Source organism: Eucyclogobius newberryi, unplaced genomic scaffold, assembly GCF_026437365.1.
Source record: "Eucyclogobius newberryi isolate DKJ021-1_F unplaced genomic scaffold, fEucNew1.0.hap1 SCAF_3, whole genome shotgun sequence".
NCBI classification, from domain to species: domain Eukaryota; kingdom Metazoa; phylum Chordata; class Actinopteri; order Gobiiformes; family Gobiidae; genus Eucyclogobius; species Eucyclogobius newberryi.
In genome coordinates this window covers 31,098,533-31,124,029 of record NW_027315945.1, presented here as the reverse complement: position 1 = coordinate 31,124,029, position 25,497 = coordinate 31,098,533, and the positions used below count along the sequence as shown (strand labels likewise).

Below are 25,497 nucleotides of genomic sequence, written 5' to 3'. Positions count from 1 at the left end.
TTGTACAGGTATAATCAACATTATACCTAAATAACATCACTGAACCCTCTAAAATAAATACATTTGAACAAAATGTTTAACAATGTAACAATTTAATTAAAAAAAAACAAACAACTTTTCTGGTTTACATTTCTTAAACGTATACAGAATAATATATTTTTGTGATAAAAGTAGACATCAATAGAAAGTGGAGAAAAAGTGAACCGTTACAAACATATTTGCATGATTTGTCATCACAAGTGTCACACTCAATTTTTCATTTCAGAATAAACTCATTCCGACAACGCTGTATAATACAAAAAAAACCTCACTGGAAAATTATGGCTATGTCTCAATCAACGACAATTTCATACAAAAGTAAGTAAATTATTATTATTATTTTTTACAATTGGACAAACTTAATTGTTTTACCTTGGTTAATTCCATTTTATTCCTGAATACCCCGATTTAACCATTCATTAAATACCAATTGGAAAACGGGCGACATAAAATTCAAATTCACCTGTTCTCGTGTTGTAATTACATTGTTCATTTTACAACGAGAACATTAAAATAACATTAAAATCATAGTAAAGAATGGCTTTAAAAGAATGAATTTCCTGCTTGTTATTGCTTTTTAAAAGGTACACCGTGCAACATTTCTGGCAGGGGTTCGAACGCACCCGCCTGTCGCCATGGAGAAGCTCAACGCCATGCCGTGGAACGTTCCGGGCACAGCGGTAAGCGGGTGGGCGGTCCTCTTCACCATAAAAAAGTTACACAGCGCAACTTTATATTTCTTACAGAGGAGGAAAACTAACACGAAGCAAGTCCGACCTCACTCCATATCAAGCGTGTACATACAGTGTGCATTCATTTGTACTTGTATGTGTGTAGTTTAAAGGTGCACTGCGTAACATTAGTGCCATTACCGGAGCAAAGCCAACAACAGAAACCAAAGTTACATAGTGCACCTTTAAGTGAAATGATATTGAAACCGAGTCGTCTGAAGAAGCGCGTAGAGCATAAACACTGGAGTGCGTTCAAGCGCCGGTTCTCAACTAGTGCTTTCGGGACTCGTGTTATCGTCGCGGCGATAACGTTTCCTGCTTGATTTCAAACTAAAGGAAAGGCTCACTAAACAATACCACAATAATATTGTTTTCACCTGGGGCTGCACAATACTGAACAACACTGCGATATGTTACGATATCAGTTATTATTTTTCTATCATTACGACGTCTGAAAACACCTATTTGACACAATCATTTCAGTTCTATTTAAAAATGTACATTTACTGCTCAAACTGAACAAAACAGAACACGTAACAAAGACAAAAACTATTAGGCAAATTTAGGCCTCAACATTCATTTTCATTTAAAAAACAAACAAAAAAAACTTTAAATTTCAAACAGAGGAACTTGGCCCTATTGCAGAAATATTTAGCTCGTTGCAATATCGACTGCGTTTGCCAATACTGCGATGCCGATACTTTGGCAATATATTGTGCAGTCCTACTTTCATAGTAATAGTAGTTTGTTGAGTCCAATTCTCCGATATAGATCAAGATCATTATAATAACACTGTCCAGAAAAGGTCATATTTATGTACAGTAATGAGTTCAGTATAGATACCTGCTCAAGTGAGTATCTCGCTGTCGATACTAGATTTAATATCCGTGTATTTATGATTTTTACTTTCTAAAAACTCCAAGTCGGGACTCAAAAGGAGTTTTCAGTGGGTTGTTGTTATGATAAATAGACAAAACTTCCAGATGAAATACTGTATTTTTTTACCGTTATATTCTGTAACAGTGTTTTTTTATAATCGTAATACATATAATAAAATACAGTACTGCATATATGCTAGCTTGGGTCACGGCCTGACGGTGATGAAGTGGCACCAGTTGAGAAGCAGAGATAAAGCACAATGTTTTAAGAAGAAGAATTACACATTCTTTAGGAGGTAAATAAAAATGACAATGATAAAAATAGGTCCAACAAGATAAAGTGTAGCCAGAATGTAGAAAACCGCATTTACAGTTAAACCGAAGTTAGTGAAGACAGTTGTGGTGTGTACAAAGCTGCATGTCCCTGTAGTTTCCTGAGAGAATAGAATAAAACTACTGGAGTTGAGGCTGCACAATGTGATAATCAGAAAAGTTTTTGACAAATCAAATTCACAAGTCAAAATTTGTCCAATTTTTTAACCGGTTTATTTGTATTTGAGCGTCTTCACAGTAACGTTCTGGACTGCCTTCTGCTTTTTTGCCTGCAATGTTCCTCATGACGGCATTAAACGTATTCACCTCCCTGGACGCAACCAAGGAGAGTCACAGGTCAGTTCTGTGTAAAGGCGAGGCCACTCACAGTAATATTTTTTTTTCATTTGCAATAAAAACGTCTGTAATGTAAAAAAGCGAGCGCTAATTAAAGGACGCACATTATGCATTAATTGTCTTATTGTCCTTTAAACATCACCTCGAGAACTTTTGCTTTGAAATCTTCTGTTTTAAGACTTAAAATAAATGTATCTATAGAATTGTATATCACTCAGGCGTTCCCTCATCAGGAATTATGTTGGAACTCCATCTACTGGCAGCAGAAGGGATTACAATTTATAAACTTAAAAAAATGTATTTGTATCATCTGGACAAAACTTTTCTGATACGTCCTCTGAACCTACTGATAACGGGAGTTTGAGGTTTCACTTGCTCTTCTAGGTATGTCTTTGTCGAGGGAACAATGTTAGAACATGGTTAAAAGCATGTGTCCTTTCAGTCAAATGCTCTACTGTGGAACATTCCAGACCGAGCGATACCTCCTCCATATTGTGCAGCCCAAACTCAAGTATACTAAAGGACAGTGTTGACATTAAGCCAGAGAAACACCTGGAACAACAGAATAAAGGCTGTGTGCGTTTCCTGGACAGAAAAGTGTGCGTGTGCAAGACGTTCAAGTGTAGTTGTGTGATTGTGCGTAATTGTACACATACATTAAATAAAAAACAGGTGTCGGAGCTTTGGGCAGTGCTAGTCGGTCGGGTTTTTAATCTCATGGTTAAAATTGTCAGTAGCGTTCCCTGGATGTTTCTCCCTTTGTGACTGTGGATGGCAGTGCAATTCAAGCCATGCAAAGCAGAAGAAGACGAGATTTGACAAGATTGTAGGACGCATTAAATTAGACGTGGAAGAGTGAGGGCTCAAACTCAGAGGAAGTGGTGAAAATGTCACTCGTTGAACGAAGAGTACATGGGAATCTCGAAGTCGTCGCTGTTGAAGGAGGCGGGCTGGTCCAGCATCGACAGGACGTCCTGTTTCAAAGAGTGCAAGATAAAAGGTCAGGGTTGAGTCAAAAGAAAAGGAAAAAATAATGATTAAAAAGGTTTATAAATAGGACTGAATGATTTAACGGCAATTCAAGTGTAATCCTAATTTGAATGGTCACAACAGATGCAGTTATTTTGGTATTTTAATGTCTTCAACAAACAAACACTGTCATTGTGTATAAAGCTGGGTAACCCTGTCCCTGTGCCTGTCCCTGTGCCTGTCCCTGTGCCCGTCTCTGTCCCTGTGCCTGGCAACACTAGTGTGCCTTTGGGGGATTGCCATATGTGCCAACTCACTTATTTAATATAATATAGGTTCCATTTTGGACTGCCCAGGGCAAACTTCTGAACCAGAAAAGACACAAAAACAAATCCAAAGAGCCAGACCCAGAGCCGGGACATTACAGTGGCCCCTCGGCTCGGCCCCTCGGCTCGGCCCCTTGATAAAAGACAATAAACCCATAGCAATAGACAGCATAATGGCAGGAATAATGACAGGCATATTCAAATGTTTGGGACTCAGTTGTGTTTTGACGAGCAACAGTCACCGAGAACATATCGTCCAGTTCTCGTTACACCTTTATTTTCTATGATTGATAGATTTGATACTGTGGATGATGCGCCGCCAACGAAAACACGCCAAGGAACACGGAAGCTCTACAAACATGTTCTGATATGCACGTGATGCTTGTACTCATTAGTACTAGTTTACTTTCAGTTTTCTCTCAAGTGTTAACGCGGCTGGACTCCGTGAACTGAATCTAAATTTAAAATATAAATCTCAAAAATCTGCCAGAAAAAGAACAATTAGACATTTTCAAACTCATTCCTCCCTCGGTGTAAAGTGTGGTCACTCACAGGAAACATGTCTTGTTGGTTGCCCTGAGCGTGCGGGTGCTGCTCCGCGTTCCCATGGGGATGAGGCTGCTGACCCTGCCACTGGGGCCACACTGCCTCCGCTGCTCGAGAGGCGAACTGCGAGACCGAGTGGGAGCCGTCTGAGAAAAAGCACAGATTTTAAAGACGTATCACAAAGAATAAAAGGCAGAACATGTCAGCTTGTTTTTAGTCGGCGTACCGTAACCGTTGATGGTCGCACGTGGGTTCATAGACTGGTAGGGGGCGCTGTTATTTTGGGTGGGCACGGTCCCGGTGGGCATCTGATTAAAAGCATTTGAAAACCCTCCAATGGAAGCAAACTGTGGAGGCATGGTCTTTGCCGCTTGTGGAGCCACTTTCTGCTGAGCCAAGGAAAATAAAAGTCATGTGGGAACCAAATTATATAAAAGAGTCAAAAGCCCTGGACCAGATTTACCCTCCTACACAGACCCGTTTCCACACCCACTCCTCCTTTCCTCCTATTGGTCAATCCCAGAGTGTAAGGTAAATGTATAACTTGCAAATTAATACATTTTGCAATACCCCCCATATAGTTTATTGTTGTGAATAAATCAAATACTGTACGCTATGTTCAGGTGATAAAGTATTTTATCTATCGCTAATCTGGAAGTAAGAGCCATAAGCAGAGCAAGTTTCACTTTGCTGCAGGAAATATGCTTTTTTTAAGCCTTGCACTTGACCAAACATTCATATATGAATAATAACGATGAGCATTAGATTTAAATACATACTTCCTCCTTTGTGGTTTGAAAATCAGGTAATGCAGCTTTAAGCACTTACAGTGAATTGTGAATTTTCAGAAGCAGCAGCTTTAGTTATATGAATAAAGTCTACATAAATGGTGATCAAATTGCAAACATAATGTAGGCTTCAAGATTTTTTTCCCACCCACAAAAATAAATGTTATCATGTATTTTATGGGAGCAAAACACATTTGGAGAAGTGCTCTAAGTACAGGGCCTTTAATGTATTAATAAGTGCTTACTGGGTTATTGAACTGTGGTCTGGCTCCGGCTGCCTGGGCAGGCCAGCCTCCGTTGGGACCCCCGTGCAGAGGGCTGGTGGTGCTCACGGGGGCCACGGTCTGAGGGGCCCCGTTCTGACGGGAAATCTGAGCCAGCATCTGCCCTGCCGAGTGTGACTGCGGCATCATCTGTGGGGCCATGCTCACTGGACGACTGGAACCCAAACAAAGAATACTCACAAAACACAGCAAAGTCCTGAGTTTTGAGTGTTGTCAATGTTATCTGAACATCTTGTATCCATGGTGATAAGTACAATGTAAACATTACGAGTGGGTGAGCCAATAAGGCTGAACTTCTACTCACTCCTTTTGGAACCTAATGTACAAATGTGCAACTGTTTATGTTAAAATAAATGAACCCAAATCCATTATAAGACCCCATTTACCAGAGTTTAGTTAAAGGTCCCATAACATGCAAAATCGACTTTTCAGAGCTTTTAACCTTCTTACATTGCTATTTGTGCTTCATATATGTACCCAGAGTGTTTTTTGGATTGATTCCCGCAGTGTTTAGCTATATTACAGACTATCTCCTTTCCTCCAATCTCCAAACTGACGGGGGGTGTTCACAGGACCGCGTCATAAGGGCAAGCACGCGTCACCATCCCCCCTCCCCCCTCTCCTCTCTACGTCACAGGTTGGGCGGGGGAGCCAGATCGCTCTTCGCAAGGGTGGGGGCGAATATCAAACCAAGCCGTCTGCATTTCCGGGTTGGTGAGGGGGTCCAAGGTCTGGGTGATATTTCTTAACTATTATGTTAAGGGTGTTGCACAACACTTATTATTATCAATTATACACTTAGGATAGACTACGAAACGTGAAAAAAAGCACGTTATGGCACCTTTAATAGCTACTGCATGCGTGTCAAATACTTTTCATCTTATATTTGTGAATAAACTTGTGGTGCAGCCTTTGCAAAAGGACCCACTTGTAGGCTGCTTCTGGTCGGACTGCGGGGTAGCTGTTGGGCGGGGGGTAGATCTGGTTGGGGGGGACAGTCGCGGACGGCAGCACTTTGTTCTGCTCTGGACTTTGAAAGAGAGAAGGAAAGAGCTCCGTCTTCTCCAGGCTCTTACTGAGATCCGGGACGACTGCAGTCACCGGCTGCACTGGGATCTGAAACAGAACCATACAAAGGATCATACAAAAAAACAAGGGCTGTGAGGATTGATTGGACTATAAAATATAATTCCATCGAATGGTATTTTGATTATCTGGACAATATGGACTTTAACACAATTAGTGACCTTTTTTATAACAAAGACAGTGACATTATTTAATAACAATGTCATGTTTATTAGTAAAATATTCATTCTCTATCTAGAAGCCTGCAGTCACCATATTTCAATCTTTATTTGGATGAAGACTATTTCAAAAATCTCGATGTACAATAGAAATCATCATTTGACTAGTTGGCTAGAATAATCGGCACTAAACAAACAAAGAATAATAGACTTGTTACAACTTTTGGCTCTGGTGTGGATTTGTACCAGGTTTTGAGGGGCAGAAGGAGAGGATGCATAATTCTTAACTTAATGACGGCACATTACATTCATTACACCAAAAAATAGAGAAAATTCCATTATTTGTTATTTATTTTGTATTTTACTTATGCAAGGTGTTGATTCATCTTTTAAATATTTCTAAACTAATTGGGGTGAACTGGGGTTGCGTGTTTCTCTCGCTGTCTTTTTTAAAATCGTTACAAATACGTTACAATTTTAGGTGTTGTTGTTGTTGTTGTTGTCGTTGCGTACCTGTGACAGAGGAACCTGCCCGGCCTCGTATAGTCCGTCTCTGCTTCCTCCTCCATCGATCTCGGTCTGTTGCTGCTGCTGCAACTGCCTGAAAATAAAACAGAACATCAAGGAAACGCTTAAAATCCAACCGTTTCTGTGGTCCTCACAAGTAGAGTATCGTCAAGACAAAGTCTCCAACCCGCCACCAGTTACCATAGCAACATAAAGAGGAAGAGGAAAAGACACCACAACCGCACCTGAGGAAAAGAGTGGGCGATGCATCTTCAGCGAGATCAATCAGATATATATGGACTTAGTTAGTTAAACACAACTAACTCATTATTCAAATGGCCGCCAACTAATTTAGTCATCGAATAACTAATTATCTGGAGAATACACACAGACTCTGAAACATACAACGTGCAGAGCGCCACTAATCAAACAACTAATCGACGAATCAAAGTTAACCAGAGTTATTGATCAGCAAGATAATAGTTAGTGGCAGTTCTACATGGTCAGAAAACAATAAAAAGAGCAGAAACAAGGGCTTAATGTGATTACAGATGTAAATAACCATTATTTTAGAAGACTATTATTTCTGTGTTATAAGTAGACCTTTTAAATACATTTTAAATTAGCTAAAGAAAAAATTAGGCGCACTAAAGCTTCTAGAGACAGAATATTTGCACATTCAATCCATCTTTTTATGACAGTTTGATCTAATAATGCTGCAATCTTGATTTTTGGTGTGTTTTAGAGTCTGCATATAGTCCACATAACAACAATTAACAATTACAACAGTAGTCAACAATTATTTGGCAAAAACACAATCCGATTAAGAGAATAAAATGAAATAAAATCACATTAATCTGGTCAGTATCGCCCACTCTTATACACTGCACTTCACAATAAAACCACAAGTAAATGTAAAAGTTAAAACCTTAAAACGAGAGCTGAAACAAAAACCCTGGGGGAAAACAGTATTGACAGCAGCAGCAGCGACGTGGAGGAGGAAAGCCCCGCGCTCCCATGCAGAGGTAAGGGTCCCGCCTGGTCTCACCTGGAGGGGGCCGGGCTGAGGGCCACAGCGAGCCTGTTTGGGCTGCTCTGGCCCAGCGACGGGAGCGAGCCCCCGGGGGAGGACATGGGGGTGAGGGCTTCCTGAGGCGAGTTTCTACTTTGTCTTAATAAGAAGTGATGCAGAGGGAAAAAGACTGATCAGAGTTTTGATTTTGGTTCATTTGAGCTGCGGGAAAAGTCAGCGTTTCATTTTGGCATCGACATCAAACCATAACAGAAGTGTGAAATAACAATATTAAACTAGAGATGTTAAGATTACTATGGTAAATTGATTAGAAAAGAATTATCAATCATGGCAAATTTACAAGCAAAATTAGGTCTTTTTGATTCAATCCAGTCCAAAAAATAAATCTACCGTATTTTCCGGGGTATAAGTTGCACCTTTTTTCCATAGTTTTGACCGGGGTGCGACTTATACTTATACTTATATTCCGGAGCAACTATGTGATATTATTTGTTTTTTTCACACTTGAAACAGCATTTCATACTCCAGTGCAACTTATACCGGCTTTTTTTCTTCTCTATTATGCATTTTTTGGCTGGTGCGACTTATACTCCGGAAAATACGGTAAATGTAAAGTACTTTTTTTATCCAGTGGTTTTTGTCAAATCAGAAAGTTTGATTTTGTAAAGCTGCTCACAAATTTGAGAAATAGTAACAAGTTAGACAATGGGAATAAAAGAAAATGAAAGACCGTGCACTCTAAAAAAAAAAAAAATTGTAAATCCACGAGGTATATCAAACTACAATTAGTGTCTCTAATTACACTTACACAAGTTAATTAATCAACCCTCTACTGCAGTAACGATAATGCAGTACTACAAAAACTATAAACAGATCCCAACTTAATCTTCAAATAACGTGGACAGCATGAACACTGAGCCCACATAATACCGTTCACCTCTCATTTCCCGTCACTATGGCAACGGTCCTGGTCGGGGGACTTACTTGACGTTAACGTTGGTGCAGATGATGTATTCGATCTCCTCCGAAAATGGGTTTTGAAAGGTAAAAGAGCTCGTCCTCATCCAAATCCAATCTCTGGATTTGGCGCGGAACCTGAACATCACAGACAGCACTTGGCCCTTCAGCTTCAGCACCTGCAGGGGACAAGTCAGAACGCCAGCGGTTTAACCACGCAGCGCCGACGTGACGGGACGGTGCTCATTCAGCAGCACGTGTCAGGCCAACATGTAAATATGCGTTTCACCTGTAGTCCCACTGGCAGTTCGAGGGCAAACTATTTAGTCGCGCAAGAATTTTTTTTGTTCCATTACAGCTCTAAAATACCCCAAAAACAAACAAATTAAACTACATGTTGTATCTCATGTGTTTTGTGCCCGTTACTGTGCATTTCCTGTTTATTTGTACATCAGAATCAGTTGTCAATGAACAGAATTCACAAACACTTGCTTTGGTGATTCAACATAAAACAATGAACAATGATAAAACTACCTATATAAAGTCAAAAACTATTCAAATCTGCTATAGGATTAAAAAATAGATACAATAGGCTATAATATAAAATACTAAAAATAAGCCTTCCCTGCCGATTGATTAGTGGACTATAAATAAAAAGCGGATGTGGCAAAAATCACTCAAAACTATTCAGTATCTCTATGATCTGTGCAGAAGTTCAAGCAAAAAAAAAGACTATTTAAACAGAAAAATACAAGGGTGTGTAAAAAGAAAAAGGCTGAATAAATACACAATTCACTCCCAAATCTTCGGCTAACTCACTATCTGCTCCTTTCTATCGTTGCCCCAAATAAATACTTATACTCCAAATAAAATCATGAATTGACTATGAAGTAGACTAAGAAAGCATGTGCAACTCGGCAAAAAAAACATCTGTTGGCGAAAAGTTGCATTTTAACACGTTGAATTTGGTTTGGATTCAGTTACTCGTTTTAGGAAGTATGCAATCAAACACCTGTGTGTCAGAAAACAATAAAACGCCTGTAAAGTGTGAGCGTCGAGCCGCACCTGTTGGAAACTATCTCGGATTAAACCCTGGTCCTCCGGATGAGCCATTTCCAGGATATTCTTTCCCAGTAAATCCTGAAACGACAAACAACAAGTCGTGATCGCGTTCGACTGCGAGACAAACGCACGTATTGCTCAGAATGAGGGGAAAAGATATGTAGCAGTATCGATTTTATAATGACCACGAGAACACTATTTTCTGACCCCTAAAGCCAAATGAACCTCACTTCAAAATGTCTGAAAAAAAAACACTAGAGCTGTAATAAACATGAAATTCCATTACAACTTATTGACATTTGCTTTGCTGTTGTTGGTAGCGTTAATTATACATTTAGAGACGAAACAATTCATGTTTTTGTCCTCCGTTGGATTAGTAATCATTCAGAACCATTGTATCCCAGGTTTGGTCTCATTTTGGACCAGGTTTAACCCCATTTCTGGCCTGACGTGGTCTGGCTTTAGATCTGCTGCTACTCGGGAAAGCCAATGGTAAAATGGGGTGGTATTTGGTGAGAGAGTTGGCGGATCGCAGGTTGATCAATACCAGATACATTTCAACAAAGAGCAGGTCAAAGTACTGGTGAAAAGGGTTTTACCTGGGGCTGGTAGCCGATGGAGGTCATGCAGCGGTGGTCCACGAATGTAAAAACACCTTGACAGTTGTGCCGCGAAATAAACTCCACCGGAACACTGACGTCATTGATGTCCGTTTCTCCAGGACAACACGTTACCTGGAAAAATAAGATGAAAAATAAGACGTATATTTTTGCCTCTTGTTAGTATTGTAAACAATGTAGATTTACTTTGGTGTAAAAATTCTATATATTTGGTACGTATATGCTCCGTTCATACTGATGAAGACCTGGTTTTGGTCCTAATCTAGTCCTAAATGTGTTTTCTTTCTGGTGAATTTTGGATGTTCTGTCTTGTAAAAAAACACATTATTGATCAATGAAAGGTGATTTCTTTCAAATAATAACCTTTTACTCATTGAAATTTTGCTTTTATGCCATATTACAAGGCTACTATGACACAATAATTCGCCGTATGGATCAATAAAGTTCGTAAATACCTGCAATCTCCCGATGGCAACGAGACAGTAGCGACTCCCCTGATTGTTATCTGCCTCTTCGTCCGTTAGCGACATCCCTTTAGAAATGCACAGAACTCCTCATAAGACTCGTTGCCGTGTGAACAGCAGCAGCAGTAAACACACACACATGGACCTCACCTGTAGGAGGCCAGGATCTGATGTATCCTGTGCAGTGAACTACCACATACTGAGGCTCTCCTTCTTTAGCCGAACCCAAACCGTTCCTAACAAACAAAGGATCAATTGAATTAAATCAGGACGCTCACACCGAAATCTGATTGTAATCTAATTTATGGACCGTTTTAAGATTGTTTAAGTGACATGCAACCAGGAAAAGGATGTGCGACTTATCTCAGAGACCAGATCATAAAGAAAAAACTATGTTTATTTGGCGTTTACATATCATTTTAATAATCTTATAACTCCAAAAATGCTATAATAATGAGCTTTTGAGTGCCTGTGGTCAACTTAATACATGATTATAGTTAAATTCCCTTAATTTTCTTTACATTTTACCCTCTCATGTCTATAAACTATACAGGCTTGTGGCTTCAGGGGAATTGTTTTAGTTAAAATAGTTAAGAGCAAAATGTGAGTGAGGAAAAACTAGTCAAAACAGAAAGAGTAAAGACTAACATGTAGCACTGATATAATTACCTATTTCTGTTTCTTAAAAAGTTGAGTCTGTTCATGGACACTGGCTCCACAGGACAGTTCCCACACCTGACACAAGACATTATTGGATCGTTAACATGAATAAAGAGAATATAACAAACACTATAGAAGAGCCCATAGACCTCATTCTGCAGATGAACGACCGCCGCGCTCCCATCGTCATCCTGGCCGAAGACTGTTGGCTTTCCTTTTTCACTGTTCCCGTTTTCAGATCCAACATGCGCCCTTAAAAAACAACATTCAAGTTTATGAGACAAAAGTGCCATATTCACTTTGTCATTTATTTAAGATAAGATAAGATAAGATATTCCTTTATTGTCCCACATGGGGAAATTTCATTGGTGCAACGCAGGTAGATACAGAGGTAGATCCAGAAGAACAGATCACTTATAGGAAGTCTGAAAAACACTTTCAGTAGAAGATCTCCTATAAATAAATAAAAACCCCCATAGACAAATAAATAAATAAATACCATTGCATGTGATCCCGACAGTAATTGCACATGCATATGTGTCACGACAGCACATAGATTGCACATGAATTTCACAGTAATTGCACATGAATTGCACATGAATTCCAACAGCAATTGCACAAACGACAGAATTGCACATCAGTATTAGGTTAGGTCAGTATTGCGCCGGGATAACGTGACGATCTCCGGGTAAGACGACTGTTCTCCGCAGTTTCATGAGTTCCTCCTTTGTGTAAACGCGGTACGGCGCCGGCCGGGGGGCGGGGCCGGAGCCGGGGGGCGGGGCCGGAGCCGGGGGGCGGGGCCGGAGCCGGGGGGCGGGGCCGGAGCCGGGGGACTCAGAGCCAAGACACATCGCAACGACACGACGAAAACACTCAATCCAGCCGAATAAAGTCAAAACACGTTAATTTAAAGCGATTCCAGTGCGTGTCCCGATCGTTCGTGAAGTTCCTCTTTCATATAAACGTGTATATAAACGTGTACCGACGACACGCCGTACTTTAGCGCGGCCGGAGGGCGCGGGGGGGGGGGCTGGTGGGCTCGCTCGGAGCTAGCTCACGTCACAACAACACAACGAACGCAACGAAAAACGCTCAAATCCAGCCGAAAAAAGTCAAAAACAGTTGAATTAAAAAACTATTCCAGCGCGTGTCCCTATCGTACAGAAAAATAGAAAAAATATCCTAACTATATTTACAAAATATAGGAGATAAAAGCACAATTCTTGATTCTTGTGGATCTACCTCTGTATCTTCCTGCGTTGCACCAATGAAATTTCCCCATGTGGGACAATAAAGGAATATCTTATCTTATCTTACAATAAGTGTGAGAAAGAAGAGAGAGCGTTTACACCGGCCTTATGACGTATATTTATACTATACTACAGTATTTTTTGTAATCTAAAAAAAAATATAACAATCTGTATCATATGAAAGTTCTGCAGTTCTGTTTTGTTTAGAGTCTAACTTTGAGACATTTGTTTAATTTGTTTAAAATGTGTTTTTCACTCACTATAGCTCTTAATTAGGTTCTCTTACTCTCTCTCTTTATTTTTTCTTCTTGTTACTTTTGTTTAAACGTTTGTAAATTGCATTTTTGTGTACACATTTAAGATCACTTTTGTTATTTACTTTTCACATTCCTGTTAGTTATATTACTACTTTATTTAACCCAATTTTTTAACACCTTGGGTTTATTACTTCCCCAAACATGAGCTGAGGTCGTAACAATTGCAATAAAAAAAAAACAGAAAAAACAGAAATGTATGTTTTTGAAGATACATTTTAATATAAACATAAAAAAAAACTTTATAACTAATAAGGTTGTGACGTGATATTTCTGCACTTTTGTGATTATTTTACATCTTTTTCAAATTTGTCTGATAATTAAACCCCAACCAATATGTTTAAAGACATGTTTTAACACATTTCTGTCTTATCGGGATACTCAAAAAATAACTAATTGCAGTAATATTCCAAAACTGTTCAGCCCTAGTATATCTTCTACCCTCTTGTACCCTCTTGTACTCTCTTGTACTCTCTTGTACCCTCTTGTACCCTCTTGTACCCTCTTGTACCCTCTTGTACCCTCTTGTACCCTCTTGTACTCTCTTGTACTCTCTTGTACTCTCTTGTACTCTCTTGTACTCTCTTGTACTCTCTTGTACTCTCTTGTACTCTCTTGTACTCTCTCGTACCCTCTCGTACCCTCTCGTACCCTCTCGTACTCTCTCGTACTCTCTCGTACTCTCTCGTACTCTCTCGTACTCTCTCGTACTCTCTCGTACTCTCTCGTACTCTCTCGTACTCTCTCGTACTCTCTCGTACTCTCTCGTACTCTCTCGTACTCTCTCGTACTCTCTTGTGTTTGTGGCCTTTACCCGCGTTGTTGTTGTTGTTCTCTGCCGTGGAGAGCTGCTCTCTCAGTTTGTCCGCGTCGTCCGGATGCAGCTGATCGTACAGAGACGAGCCAAACCAGTCGCTCTGGGCCTGGTTCAGGACGGGCGTGACCGAGTCCGACACATACACAACACGCCCGGTCTCACAGGACACCACGAAGAGGAAGCCATCTGCCGCCTCCAGAATCAGATGTTTGAGTTCCTGAACAAGAGAGCAGGGGTCTTACAGCTCCGACAGTCGCTTTAGTTAGGTACATGGGCTATTCTACTCTTTATTTATCTACATTAAGTGGGACTGAAGATCAGAATTCTGCTGCTAAACTGTCAAAATGCAGTTGTTTTAACCCGTTTTTGCCTCCCACCCTAAAGTATGACATTATAAAAATACTTCAAAACAAACACTATTAGCTCCGTTTTTTAAAAGCAACAAATCCTGCTTTAAAAACAGAATCAGAATTGTTTACCCACAATATAGTCCTGGTTTAGTTCTTCCTAAAGCTAAGTTCACGCACATTCACCACATTAAAACTGGGGCTGAACTAAAACTAAACACGGAGAAGATAAGGACTCAACGAGGACAAGAACAGGACCAACGTAAGTCCATATCGGGACTAAAATGGGCTCAATTCAGGACAGAGTAAATACAAGTGAATGCAAAGTCCAAAGTCTTAATCTCACTAAGGGTACGCTCAGGGCTGCAATTGATTAATTTAGCAATTATTCTTCGGTTGATTGATTCAATTAATTGGAACATAAAGAAGTAGTAAAGAAGCAGGACATTCTGATCGAGTGTTTTCATCCAGAACGCTAACTTCACACATTTCGAGTCATTTTTATGCCGTTACCGCTCTATAAACGCTGTGACTTTGTCCTTTACGTCGGGCTTTACCTGATCCGTGAGGAACGACGGCTTGTAGGACCCGTCCGCATTGGTGCAGCCGTTTCCCCTCAGCGACTTCATGTGGGACACGGCCATGCGCAGAATGGTGAGTTTGTCGGGTTTCCTGGCCAGGGCGCTGCACGTGGGCACCATGTCCGACAGCTCCGTGATGTACGCCGTCATCTTGTTCCGCCGCCGCCGTTCGATCTCACTGTGGTTCTCCCTGAGGCGAGGAAACGGGGCAGGATTTTTGAGCGGACAGGACGGATTGAGGTGGGGGGACAGAGGCGAGGGGGTGGACAACGTGGCGGTCAGTTTAGAGTCGATGTTACAACAAAAGCAAAAGTTGGAGTGAGAGGAAGAAATGGTTCAAAATAAAATTGTGTCGCCCATGAGCTCCCCAAATGAACAGAGAAAGCGAGAGAGGCTTTTCTGTCGGTGTGAGACAAAGAGAACAGGTGTAAAAAGAGAAAGCGCTTGTTCTGAGAGGGGGGAGAAAAGAGAGAAAGGACATTTCAAGAGGAGGGGACAATCAACAGAAGGAGAATCCTGAGCAGAGGTGGGTAAAGAAGCCATAAACGTAGACACTCGGAGAACAGATACTTCTTAAATTATGTATATCACTACTACTAGTACGTGTACGAAGAAGCGATTCACAATATTGCTCAACGTAGAGTGAAACATTTTTGCAGAACATATTACGCAAGTATTGAGTAACTAAACATCTGATTTACAAAGACTTAATGCAGCTGGATGGACAAAACATTTAGTATTGCATAAATTTGGTAAAACCCAAAGAAAATTCCCCAAAAATCTGAAGATAAGATAAATATGTTAATACTGACAACATAACACCTTTGTAGACTTACCCAGTGGGAAGAAAACAAAACCTTTTACTTAACGTTAGACACCATCATCCCACTCAATTTCAGAACTATGTACTTGGGCCTCAAAACTCCTGCCATGGATACAATAAATGGATGCATTTGGAGTTTAATGGATTAAAGATTGCGTAGACGATCAAGAACTGGACCGACAATATAACTGACGCGAGGAAACTTTGTAGTTAATTAGAAAATGGACTAATTTGAGCGACTTTGGGATGTTTATTTTGGACTTTGTGTGCCTTCATTCCTTTTTATCTCTTGTCTTTTTCTTGTTTGATTTCTTGTATCTTGGACAATTTATATAAAAAAATAAAACCCAATGTAGCATAAAGAAAAGTTCCTGCAGTAAAAGGAACTGATAATGTATGTACTATGCACTGTGCAGACTAGTGTTGTCACCATAGTAACATTTCAAGCTAAAAATAATGTATTTTTTAACGTTATAATATATAATTTGATCTTATACTAGTTCTGTTAAAGCTCAAGATCATTAAAAAAAGTCAAATTTGGGCCCATTTATGTGATTTTTCTGTTGTTTCGATCCGCGCTCAAACGAAGTATCAACTATGTGATTTTAACAATTAAATACAGCTACAATCTAGTCAAGATATGTCTGTATTAACATAAAAAACGAGACAATTACCAGTTAATCGCAGCATAAATGTAAATAATCTCTAGAGCCACTGAGTGCTGAGCAGTTCGTGGCACAGGAGTCTCATCCAAAGCAGGCACCAAAACAGATGCCCAGAGCAGCAGACCACATTAAACACACACGATATCGATATAACTGAATTGTGTTTATCATTGCAGTCCGCATTGATGCAAGCAAGAGCTTTCTGCAGTCGTTAAGGGCATAACGACCCGGCTCGCTTTTCCTTATCTGCAAAACACTGATCTTCCTCCAAAAACCTGGAAATGAAATCAACCTACTGAACACGAGACCATGAAAAATACAAGGGGAAGCGGCGAACTGCAGGATATTGATCATGAGATATTATTGTTGCGCGCGGTGACTCCCACACGCTGCCTCCGCCCAGTAACACGCGCGTTTCCACCCTCGTACCTGGCAAAGCGCTCTTTATCGTTGGAGCCGGACGCGTCGTCGTCGCACCTGAGGAAGGACGCAGATTTGACGCGTTAGAAGCAAATACAGTGATGGGCGATAACAAACAAGGTGGCACCATATTGTTATTGTAGTCATCATTCAGATTTTAATTTTAATAGTAATTCAGTGATGTCAAATCGACAATCCGTTCAGTAAAGCATGAGATTCTGGAGGAAGATATTGGGGTATTTTTGTGTTAAATGGCTCTAGTTAGCTGTTATTTTCAAGATACACTCAAAATGTGTCTAAACCAGGTCTGAATTTGGTCATGAAATCCATACAGAATAAATAACAGAACAAGCGCTTCCAACTGGCATAAATTTAACACTGTTTTTATTGCATTGCCTGAATTGTGTGTTAAATTGTGTGTGTTTATGATTCAAAATACAAAGTTGTGGTGTAGGTTTTCTTCCTAATTTCATCCGTCCTAATTTATTAGTTGTGGTTCTGTGGTCAGTTTGGTTCTGGTTTCATCCAAATTCAGACCTGGTTTAACGGTAGACACATTTTGAGTGTATCTTGAAAATAACAGTTAATCAAAAATGTGTAATACAAATTAAACTTAAACTAATGATTGTGTTATTGTCATAAACGTATAGAAGTAACTACCGTATATTTAGTCTGTAATCAGTTCATTAAACATTAAACATAGAGAGCAAATAAAAACTGATTTTTGTCCAATACTTTGCAGCCATAAGAACAAGAAAACACAGTGCGTAATAGAAATAGAAGAACAATGCACCTAAACAACTTGCTTCCATCATCGTCGTCGTCATCAAAGTCAAGCCTGAAATAAAGAATAACACTTTAGAACTTTAGTACTGTAGAACACAAAATGAAGAGGAACATAATGATGTCAATGAGGAAACTGCGATTCGCAACAGAATATGATAAAAATGTAATCCCTCATTTATTAAGAGTGGTCCATGGTACAAAAAAGTATTTATCTGGACACTTTTTGAAACCGAGATGTTTTCACTAGCATTCGAAAGTTATTTTAAATCTAAAATAAAGATACACAAATTTCTCACAAACTTTACTATGATTTATTTTCTTCAATCATTCATTAATTTTCTTCATTTATTAGTCTTCAATTCAAAATTAATTGAATTTAAAAAAAGTTAAAAAGCATTTTAACTTGTTTTAATAGAACAAAGAACTGACATTTTACCCTAATATATCATAACATATTAATATTGTTTTACGTTAAAAAAAACAACCTAATTAAAATATATAAATATATTAAAAATACAGAAATGTTTGGCATTCCTATCTGATGTGTGTCAATCACTGGAAATGTGTTTAAGTTAACGGTGAGCAATACTGACTGAAATTAATATATTTATTTATCATCTACATATGTCCAGATAGTTTCCCAATGTGTCAGAAACTCATTTTAACTTCTTTCTAGATCATTTCTATTTCACTTTTTCTTTAAGTCGCCCCCATTTGTGAATTCTGATAACATTTAAAAGGATCTTCACACACTGGTCATCACAACAAACTCATATGTGGAGCATCAGCTGTCAGCAGGTCAAAAACATGTTGAAACGTCCAGCAGCAGCAGCATTCACAGTGACCACAAACACACTTACGCTGCCCGCCTCTTGTTCGTTCCTTTGGGCACAACAGCTCCACTTCCCTGGGTCCCACTCGCCCCCATGTCTGGTAAATCTATTAATAACAAAGTCACACACAAATGTAATCCTGGAAAAGTGACAGGTGATCTCCCCATTATGCCCCAACGCTGTAAAACACCCCAGAGTGTCAGATCCACCATTATTTTATCATCTATTACAAGCTATTCCATCATAAATGTTCAATTTGGACAGATTTGTTCATTGCCCTTGCATAATTATGTGATTGTTTCATAATAACTTACTTCCTAACACTTTATCGCACTTTCAAATAGCGTTAAAACAACTGCAAACTCATGACTTGTGTATATGTCCCCAATCGTACCAACATTTGAGTCATTATTCCTCGACAAAATCTTCATTATCGACTTATGTGCTCTTGTTAGCACGTAGCCTAGCATTAGCTTTGCCACTGGGCTAACTTGCCAGGAGCTGTCACGCAATCTTTGTTTAAGTGTTTAATTCAGCTTTGAACGTAACAGATAAGTTTACAAATCACCCGGGCCGCTGCTAGACATTTATTATAACCTGTATGCGTCCTTACCAGAGTTTGATGAAGACATATCCGAGAGGAATAACATAAACAAACAACTTCAGCTGCAGAAAAAAGAGCCCCTCCCCCTAGCTAGCCCGTAGCTTCTCAGAGACTATTTGGTCCCTTGCCGTTTTTGTCGCCGTTTTCTTAATTCTTACGAAGCCTTACGCCATGGTCAAATCGTCTCTAAAGTGTCCGGGTACATTGACGAAAATGTCAGATGAAGAAATGTAGTTGTTAGAGCCTGTTTTTCCCGGTTTTGTCAGGTTTAAATCCTCAGTGTGTGATGGCGTGCGAAGCCAGGACTGTCCACGGCGCTGTGTGTTTCCTTCGCGCTGATTGGTCTGGACCAGATGGATACCCGTGACGTAAGATGTTGGGAAATCCGTCAAGCTCCTCCCACATGATTCATTAACAATGCTGTATAAACCGCAACAAACTGATTTAATGATGATTATTTTACAAAGAAAAAAGGCGCCTCCCATGTGAATGAATTGTGGCTCAACATAAAATGTATTTCATGAATGCATGAATGTTTTTGTGTAGTATTTAATACAAAAATTGAAAAATCTGGTATGGGAATCTAATATGGAAGAAGGGATGTTTTTTATTTATTTTGAGAACAAGAATAGTTTCTTTCCCTTAGTCATCAAACTTATAAACACTTTATAACACCTATCACGCTAATAACTCATGTCAACAACACTTTCATTTAATGCCTATATATTTGCACTATTATCTATTATCCACGGTGGCACTTGGCATTGTGCCATACAAGTCTCCCATACAAGGACTAACCAGGCCCCATCCTGCTTGGCTTCTGAATTGGGCATTGATGAGCCGGTATGGCAATATTACACATTGTTATTAATCAAATATTACCAGTGCCAAATATTTGCCAAGTTTAAGGTGTTTTTATTGCGTTCAAATCTTTTGAAACAGCTTACATTCTTTCTGTGGGCTCGCTTCTGCACAGATCTGACCTGTAACTTGGTCTGGTGGCATCATTATCATACTATGTAACATTTCTGATGCTATCAGTTCTCATCACTTTGAAGAAGAACCTGATTTCTGCTCTGCTGGTCCATTGTTCAATGCCACTGTCCCTAAAGCATGTCGACTACAAACTTATGGCTCTTTACTTAAAAACAATCACTAAAACTGCTTTTTTGATTCATTGTTTAAGATTTTATTATTAACAATACTTCTGCATCATAACAAAAGCAAACATAAAGATAACACTCTTAATCGGACACATTTGCCCCAGTGAAAGGAGTCATTGGTTGGTCTCTGTGTTAGTGAGAAGAAGGTCGTTGAATGGAGAGCATGGAAATAGAAAAATCAAGACAAAAGGTGAGTAACAGCAATAGAAGTCAGAGTAAAGTTCACAATGTAAGATAAACTTACATAAAAGAGCAAAAAGCAGTCTGCAAATTACACTTAAGGCACTTGGCGTACAAAACTATTTAAAGCATAAACAAAGAGATTTATGTCTTGGAATAATTGTAAAAAATTGTGCGAAAAATTGGCTTATTATTAAAAGGCAACAAATCTGTAAAACATTTGTTAAAGTCTGACATCGCTGATGAATGAGTCTAAACAATGTATGGCACATAATATAATGGACATGGCACAGAAACAGTCTTCAGAATCCTACATCTCTGTGCATAGGCACAAGGATTTAAATACTCTGTAACAAGAACCAAATCTGTACCTGTAGCCATTTCAAAAATGAGAATCATTTCATCTTTGATATATTTGGTGCCACAAAGTTGCAACAATTTGTGCAAAGACCATGATGCGAATGAGTAATTGCATAGTCATCATCATTTAGGGAATAAATGCCCTATAACTTATCATCCAGTCTCTATTGTTCCTTCAGAAGACACACAAAAGAGTTGCAATAAAGCAAAGGAAATATTAAGGAGTAACATTTCAGCCACTGGTGGCAGTAAGGCACAGTTCAACATAGAAAGCTTTCGAAGAATCATGGCTTCTGTTTAACTCTTTGCTCTTCCGTTTTCTTACCTCTTTGATATTGGAAATATCCAATAAATAAATAAAAAATCTCAAATACCAAAACATGTACTGTAGTTGCGACTAAAAGTGTATCAGATTATTTGATTCCACTAAATCTACAGATGCAATGTGTGTGTACGTGTTGTGCGAGAGAACACTGTTTTCATGGAAACCCATGGCTTTAGGCACATGGCCCTGGTCCTCCTCAGCCCCTGAACAGCAGAGGATTTGAGTCCTTTTCACTCTGGCTCAGTCCTGGTTCACTCGGTCTTGCCGTGGTGGTTGTGGTTGTTGTTGTGAATTGAGTGCCCGTTCTGCACAGGTCCATTTTTCTTTATGTCCTTTTTCTCAGGCTCCATTTCTTCATCTTCTGATGAATCTGTTTCATCCTTGTCACTTCGTTCATCGTCAACCTTTTCCTGAACGACAATTTAAATCATTTGTGAGACAACAGATTATTCCAATGCACATTTAAAGTAAATAAAGATTCATCTTCTTCCTTATAGTAGGATGTGACCATTATTTGTGATTATTCAAGTCACAATGTAAATGTAAGAACTAAATGAAAATAAAATGGGTGAATTTCAGAAGCAAATATAAATCACTTTGAATCATAATATACTCCCAAAAATAAACCTAAATACAAACAGCTTTTTTTTTTCTCTGACAGTTTATGTCTAACTTGACTTTATCATTCAGAAAGCTTGGTTTTATAAAGCTGGTCACATGCTAGAGCAGTGGAAATACTACTGGGAAATGTGAATGAAAGTGAATTAAGGATTTCACTGCTGTGGATTAAAACTGTTGAAAGACTAAAGTTTGATACGGTGACATCCCTCCTACGTCAGAGTAAGTATTTTTAGTACTAGATGTACTCTTATAGATCAATAACAGCCTTTTTTGGCCTTGAACTAGTCCACATATTGAGTCTGTACTGCTTACATTGTTGGTAAGGAAGCGGACTGCCATCTTTATAATGAGAACAGCCCAGAAGATATGAAGACACTGCAGCACCATGAGGAGTCCGTTGAAGAAGTAGTACCCGAAGAAAGGTTCATAGATTGTGATCGGGTAGATCCATGTGCAGTAAATAATCCTGAAATGTAAAAACATAAACAACGCATCAGGTGGCGGCTGCGAGTGTCATTAAATGTTACAGTTGTTTTTTTTTATTCAGTAGATGCTATTTTGTACCTAAATGGAAAGATCACAAGACGGGTGACGATGAAAACGGCAGCAAACACAATGAAGATGTAGTTGCAGGCGTTTCTCCATCCAGCATAGTTGAACATCTTTGCTGACTATGAGGAAAAACACAAAACAAACGTGCAGGTGAATTCTCCTCCACAAGATGGCAGTGTCGAGCCCAAACAGCTCATAACACGTGAGTCTCAGGCATGAATGTATTATGGTCTCAGGCTGCGTTTGACCTGCCACCTCAAAATGGGACAAATCTAGTGCTGTTTTGATGCCACAATTGAGCTGCCACTAACACATATTTGAGTAGTATATGTATTCTTTCGTTTAGTTGGCTGTCGCACCATTATTTCTATTGGACATTGAGACTTTTAAAATATATTATCAGCCAAATAAAGATTTAAATATGATGACTGAAAGCTTGTGTGTATTGTCCAGGTAACGATTATGATTATATAAAAATACGACTACGGTATGAATCTTTTTTATAGTCGTCGACCTGTTGCAAACAGTCAATTAATGGTTGCAGCCACATTTCATTTTGATAATAAAAGAAATATTCAGGACAAAAGGACAGTAGTTTTTTTTAAATATGATGATCAATCCAATCCAATTCAATCCAACTAGTACAAACCAAAGACAAGCAAAATATATTAAACTGAATAAACAAGTATGTACAAACCAAATAAAAACGAATTAAAATCAATAAAAAAGAATAAAAGAGTCAGAGGACCACAGATTTCTAATGTGTTCTTTTACGTGTGCAGATTAAAATAGTTAAAGCATCGTTTTGTATCTGGTATAGATTTCATTTTACAAACTTAGACAAAACAAGGACCAACACTGGAACTAAACCTGGAACTAAACCCGGAATTAAACCCGGAACTAAACCCGGAACTAAACCCGGAACTAAACCCACTCTTTGGACACTCAAAGGAAATTAAAATGTTGGATTCACTTTCCTCACTCGATGTTTATAAGCTGCAGTTGCCACAGCTGCCCTGGGGCTGACTGAGCGAGACATGCCAGTCCATCTGCACCAACAGCCTCTTTGATTACCACCAATTTATCTGCACTTTCCTCTTTTAAATTCATTTTCAAATTAGTATTCAGGATTTTATTAGTTTATATTGTGATTTTAAATGTCATGGGTTTTTTGTGAAGCACTTTTTTGTACTAATTCTGCTCCAAATATAATTAGATTTACTGATTGACTTAGGGGTTCACACATCTCTTTTACACTAAGCAAAGTGAAGTGTTGTACTAGTATTGTCCGTTTCAAAATCAGAAGCCACATGATTCAAACAACGACAACAACAAGTTACGAAACAGAATAACTCACAGACTTGGCTTTTCTGTGCATTGTCTACGACCGAACATTACCTCCAGGAAGTAGTCGGCCGAGTCGTGCACCAGCATTATAAGAGTTCCAGCGCGGATGTAGTTCACGCACCACGAGAAGCTGATGAGGAGGATTGTGGCGACGTGGTGGACGATCTGCTCCTTGAAGTCCTGAATCAAAAGCCAATTGAACAGAAATGAGTTAAATCGCCTTGTTTGCCATTAAAGTGCTAAACTACAAGTATAAACTGACAACATTTTAACGCATTTGCAATCTCGGTGCACAAAACGAACATTTAAGTTTACACCTGTCGCTCCAACATGAATTTTTTTATACATTTTTTGCCTTTACTACTGATAAATAAAAAATCCTCACGTGTTACATACAGTATTTATTAAGTTTCTGTGCTGGTCATAATCTGTATTTAGGAAAAACCCAAAAATCACTTGCGTCAGATTTAACACAAATTTTAGTACGTCTCATTTGTTTAGCACATGAAGAAATGCTAGATAAATGAGGCCCTAATGTATTACCGTATTCTCCGCACTATAAGGCGCACTGGATTATGAGGCGCACTGTCAATGAATGGTCTATTTTTGATAATTTTTCATATATAAGGCGCATCAAACTATGAGCTAAACAAAACATGTACCACATAAAATTGCTTCGAGGTCAGTAAACACAACCAGAATTAGTTCATATATAAATCACACTGGATTATAAAGCGCACTGTCGTTTTTTGAGAAAAATTAAAGGCTTTTAAGTGCGCCTTATAGTGCGGATAATACGGTAGTTGAGGTTAAAGTATCAAAGCATTGTAAAAGTACCCACAAATGTGCAGAAAGATTATGGAACTAACTTAAGTTGTTCGGTTGTTGTTCATTTTTACTATACTACTATAATAATAATACTAATAAGATAAGATAAGATATTCCTTTACTGTCCCACTTGGGGAAATTTCATTGGTGCAACGCAGGTAGATACAGAGGTAGATCCAGAAGAACAGATCACTTATAGGAAGTCTGAAAAACACTTTCAGTAGAAGATCTCCTATAAATAAATAAAAAAACTCCCATAGACAAATAAATACATAAATACTATTGCATGTGATCACGACAGTAATTGCACATGAATATGTGTCACGACAGCACATAGATTGCACATGAATTTCACAGTAATTGCACATGAATTGCACAAGAATTCCAACAGCAATTGCACATATGACAGAATTGCACATCAGTATTAGGTTAGGTCAGTATTGCGAGTGTTCAGTACTAACAGTTTTTGTTATAAAGTCTGACAGCAGCAGGAAGGAAAGACCTGCGAAACCTTTCCTTCACCCAGTGAGGGTGGATCAGTCTCTCACTGAAGCTGCTCTCCAGAGCGGACAGAGTGTCCTGCAGGGGGTGACACTCATGGTCCAGCATAGATGTGAATCTAGCCAGGACCCTTCTGTCCCCCACCTCCTGCACCGAGTCCAGAGCACAGCCCAGGACGGAGCTGGACTTCTTGATGACTCTGTCCAGCCTCCTCCTCTCCCTCTCTGTGATGCTGCTGCTCCAGCAGGCCACACCGTACAGGAGCTGATGCCACCACAGAGTCATAGAAGGTCTTCAGGAGTGGCCCTGTCACTCCAAAAGACCTGAGTCTCCTCAGGAGGTAGAGCCGACTCTGGCTCTTCCTGTACAGTGCGTCTGTGTTATGAGTCCAGTCCAGTTT

General features: G+C 39.3%; 2 protein-coding genes across 5 annotated transcripts in view; both read right to left on the bottom strand.

Annotated features, from left to right (window-relative positions):
• Window positions 1-75: 75 nt before the first annotated feature.
• Window positions 76-19,540, bottom strand: arnt (aryl hydrocarbon receptor nuclear translocator). 4 transcript variants are annotated; one of them, XM_072460150.1, is made up of 20 exons: window positions 19,230-19,540; window positions 18,644-18,722; window positions 17,791-17,835; window positions 17,007-17,054; window positions 15,066-15,279; window positions 14,159-14,378; window positions 11,927-12,029; window positions 11,787-11,852; window positions 11,268-11,353; window positions 11,109-11,185; window positions 10,633-10,767; window positions 10,037-10,111; window positions 8,999-9,150; window positions 8,030-8,143; window positions 6,988-7,075; window positions 6,159-6,346; window positions 5,192-5,384; window positions 4,385-4,547; window positions 4,165-4,304; window positions 76-3,291 (listed from the first exon to the last, which is right to left on the bottom strand). In XM_072460150.1, the coding sequence occupies exons 1-20, from the start codon at window positions 19,264-19,266 to the stop codon at window positions 3,208-3,210; spliced, it is 2,307 nt and encodes a 768-aa protein (XP_072316251.1). In that variant the 5' UTR covers window positions 19,267-19,540; the 3' UTR covers window positions 76-3,207. The 4 variants fall into 4 exon arrangements, with proteins under 4 accessions (XP_072316251.1, XP_072316252.1, XP_072316253.1 ...); XM_072460151.1 differs by having other exon boundaries at window positions 4,385-4,544; XM_072460152.1 differs by lacking the exon at window positions 8,030-8,143.
• Window positions 19,541-20,385: 845 nt separating this feature from the next.
• cers2b (ceramide synthase 2b) overlaps window positions 20,386-25,497 on the bottom strand; it is a 28,919-nt gene continuing 23,807 nt past the window's right edge. Inside the window, exons 8-11 of the mRNA XM_072460301.1 lie at window positions 23,820-23,948; window positions 22,434-22,540; window positions 22,182-22,335; window positions 20,386-21,658 (exon numbers count right to left, since the gene is read on the bottom strand). Of these exons, the coding sequence (XP_072316402.1) occupies window positions 21,500-21,658; window positions 22,182-22,335; window positions 22,434-22,540; window positions 23,820-23,948 (549 nt within the window). The 3' untranslated portion in view covers window positions 20,386-21,499. The remainder of the gene's footprint in view (window positions 21,659-22,181; window positions 22,336-22,433; window positions 22,541-23,819; window positions 23,949-25,497) is intronic.

What these genes read in the sequence shown, in the direction of transcription:
- arnt (XM_072460150.1), bottom strand. Translation starts at nt 19,266, where the DNA reads ATGTTATTCCTCTCGGATATGTCTTCATCAAACTCTG. An exon ending in GAACAACAACAACAACGCGG is followed by an intron (nt 12,030 to 14,158) that starts GTAAAGGCCACA and finishes TTGTTTTTTAAG; the next exon opens with GGCGCATGTTGGATCTGAAA. An exon ending in GACCACAGTTCAATAACCCA is followed by an intron (nt 4,548 to 5,191) that starts GTAAGCACTTAT and finishes TCCTTGGCTCAG; the next exon opens with CAGAAAGTGGCTCCACAAGC.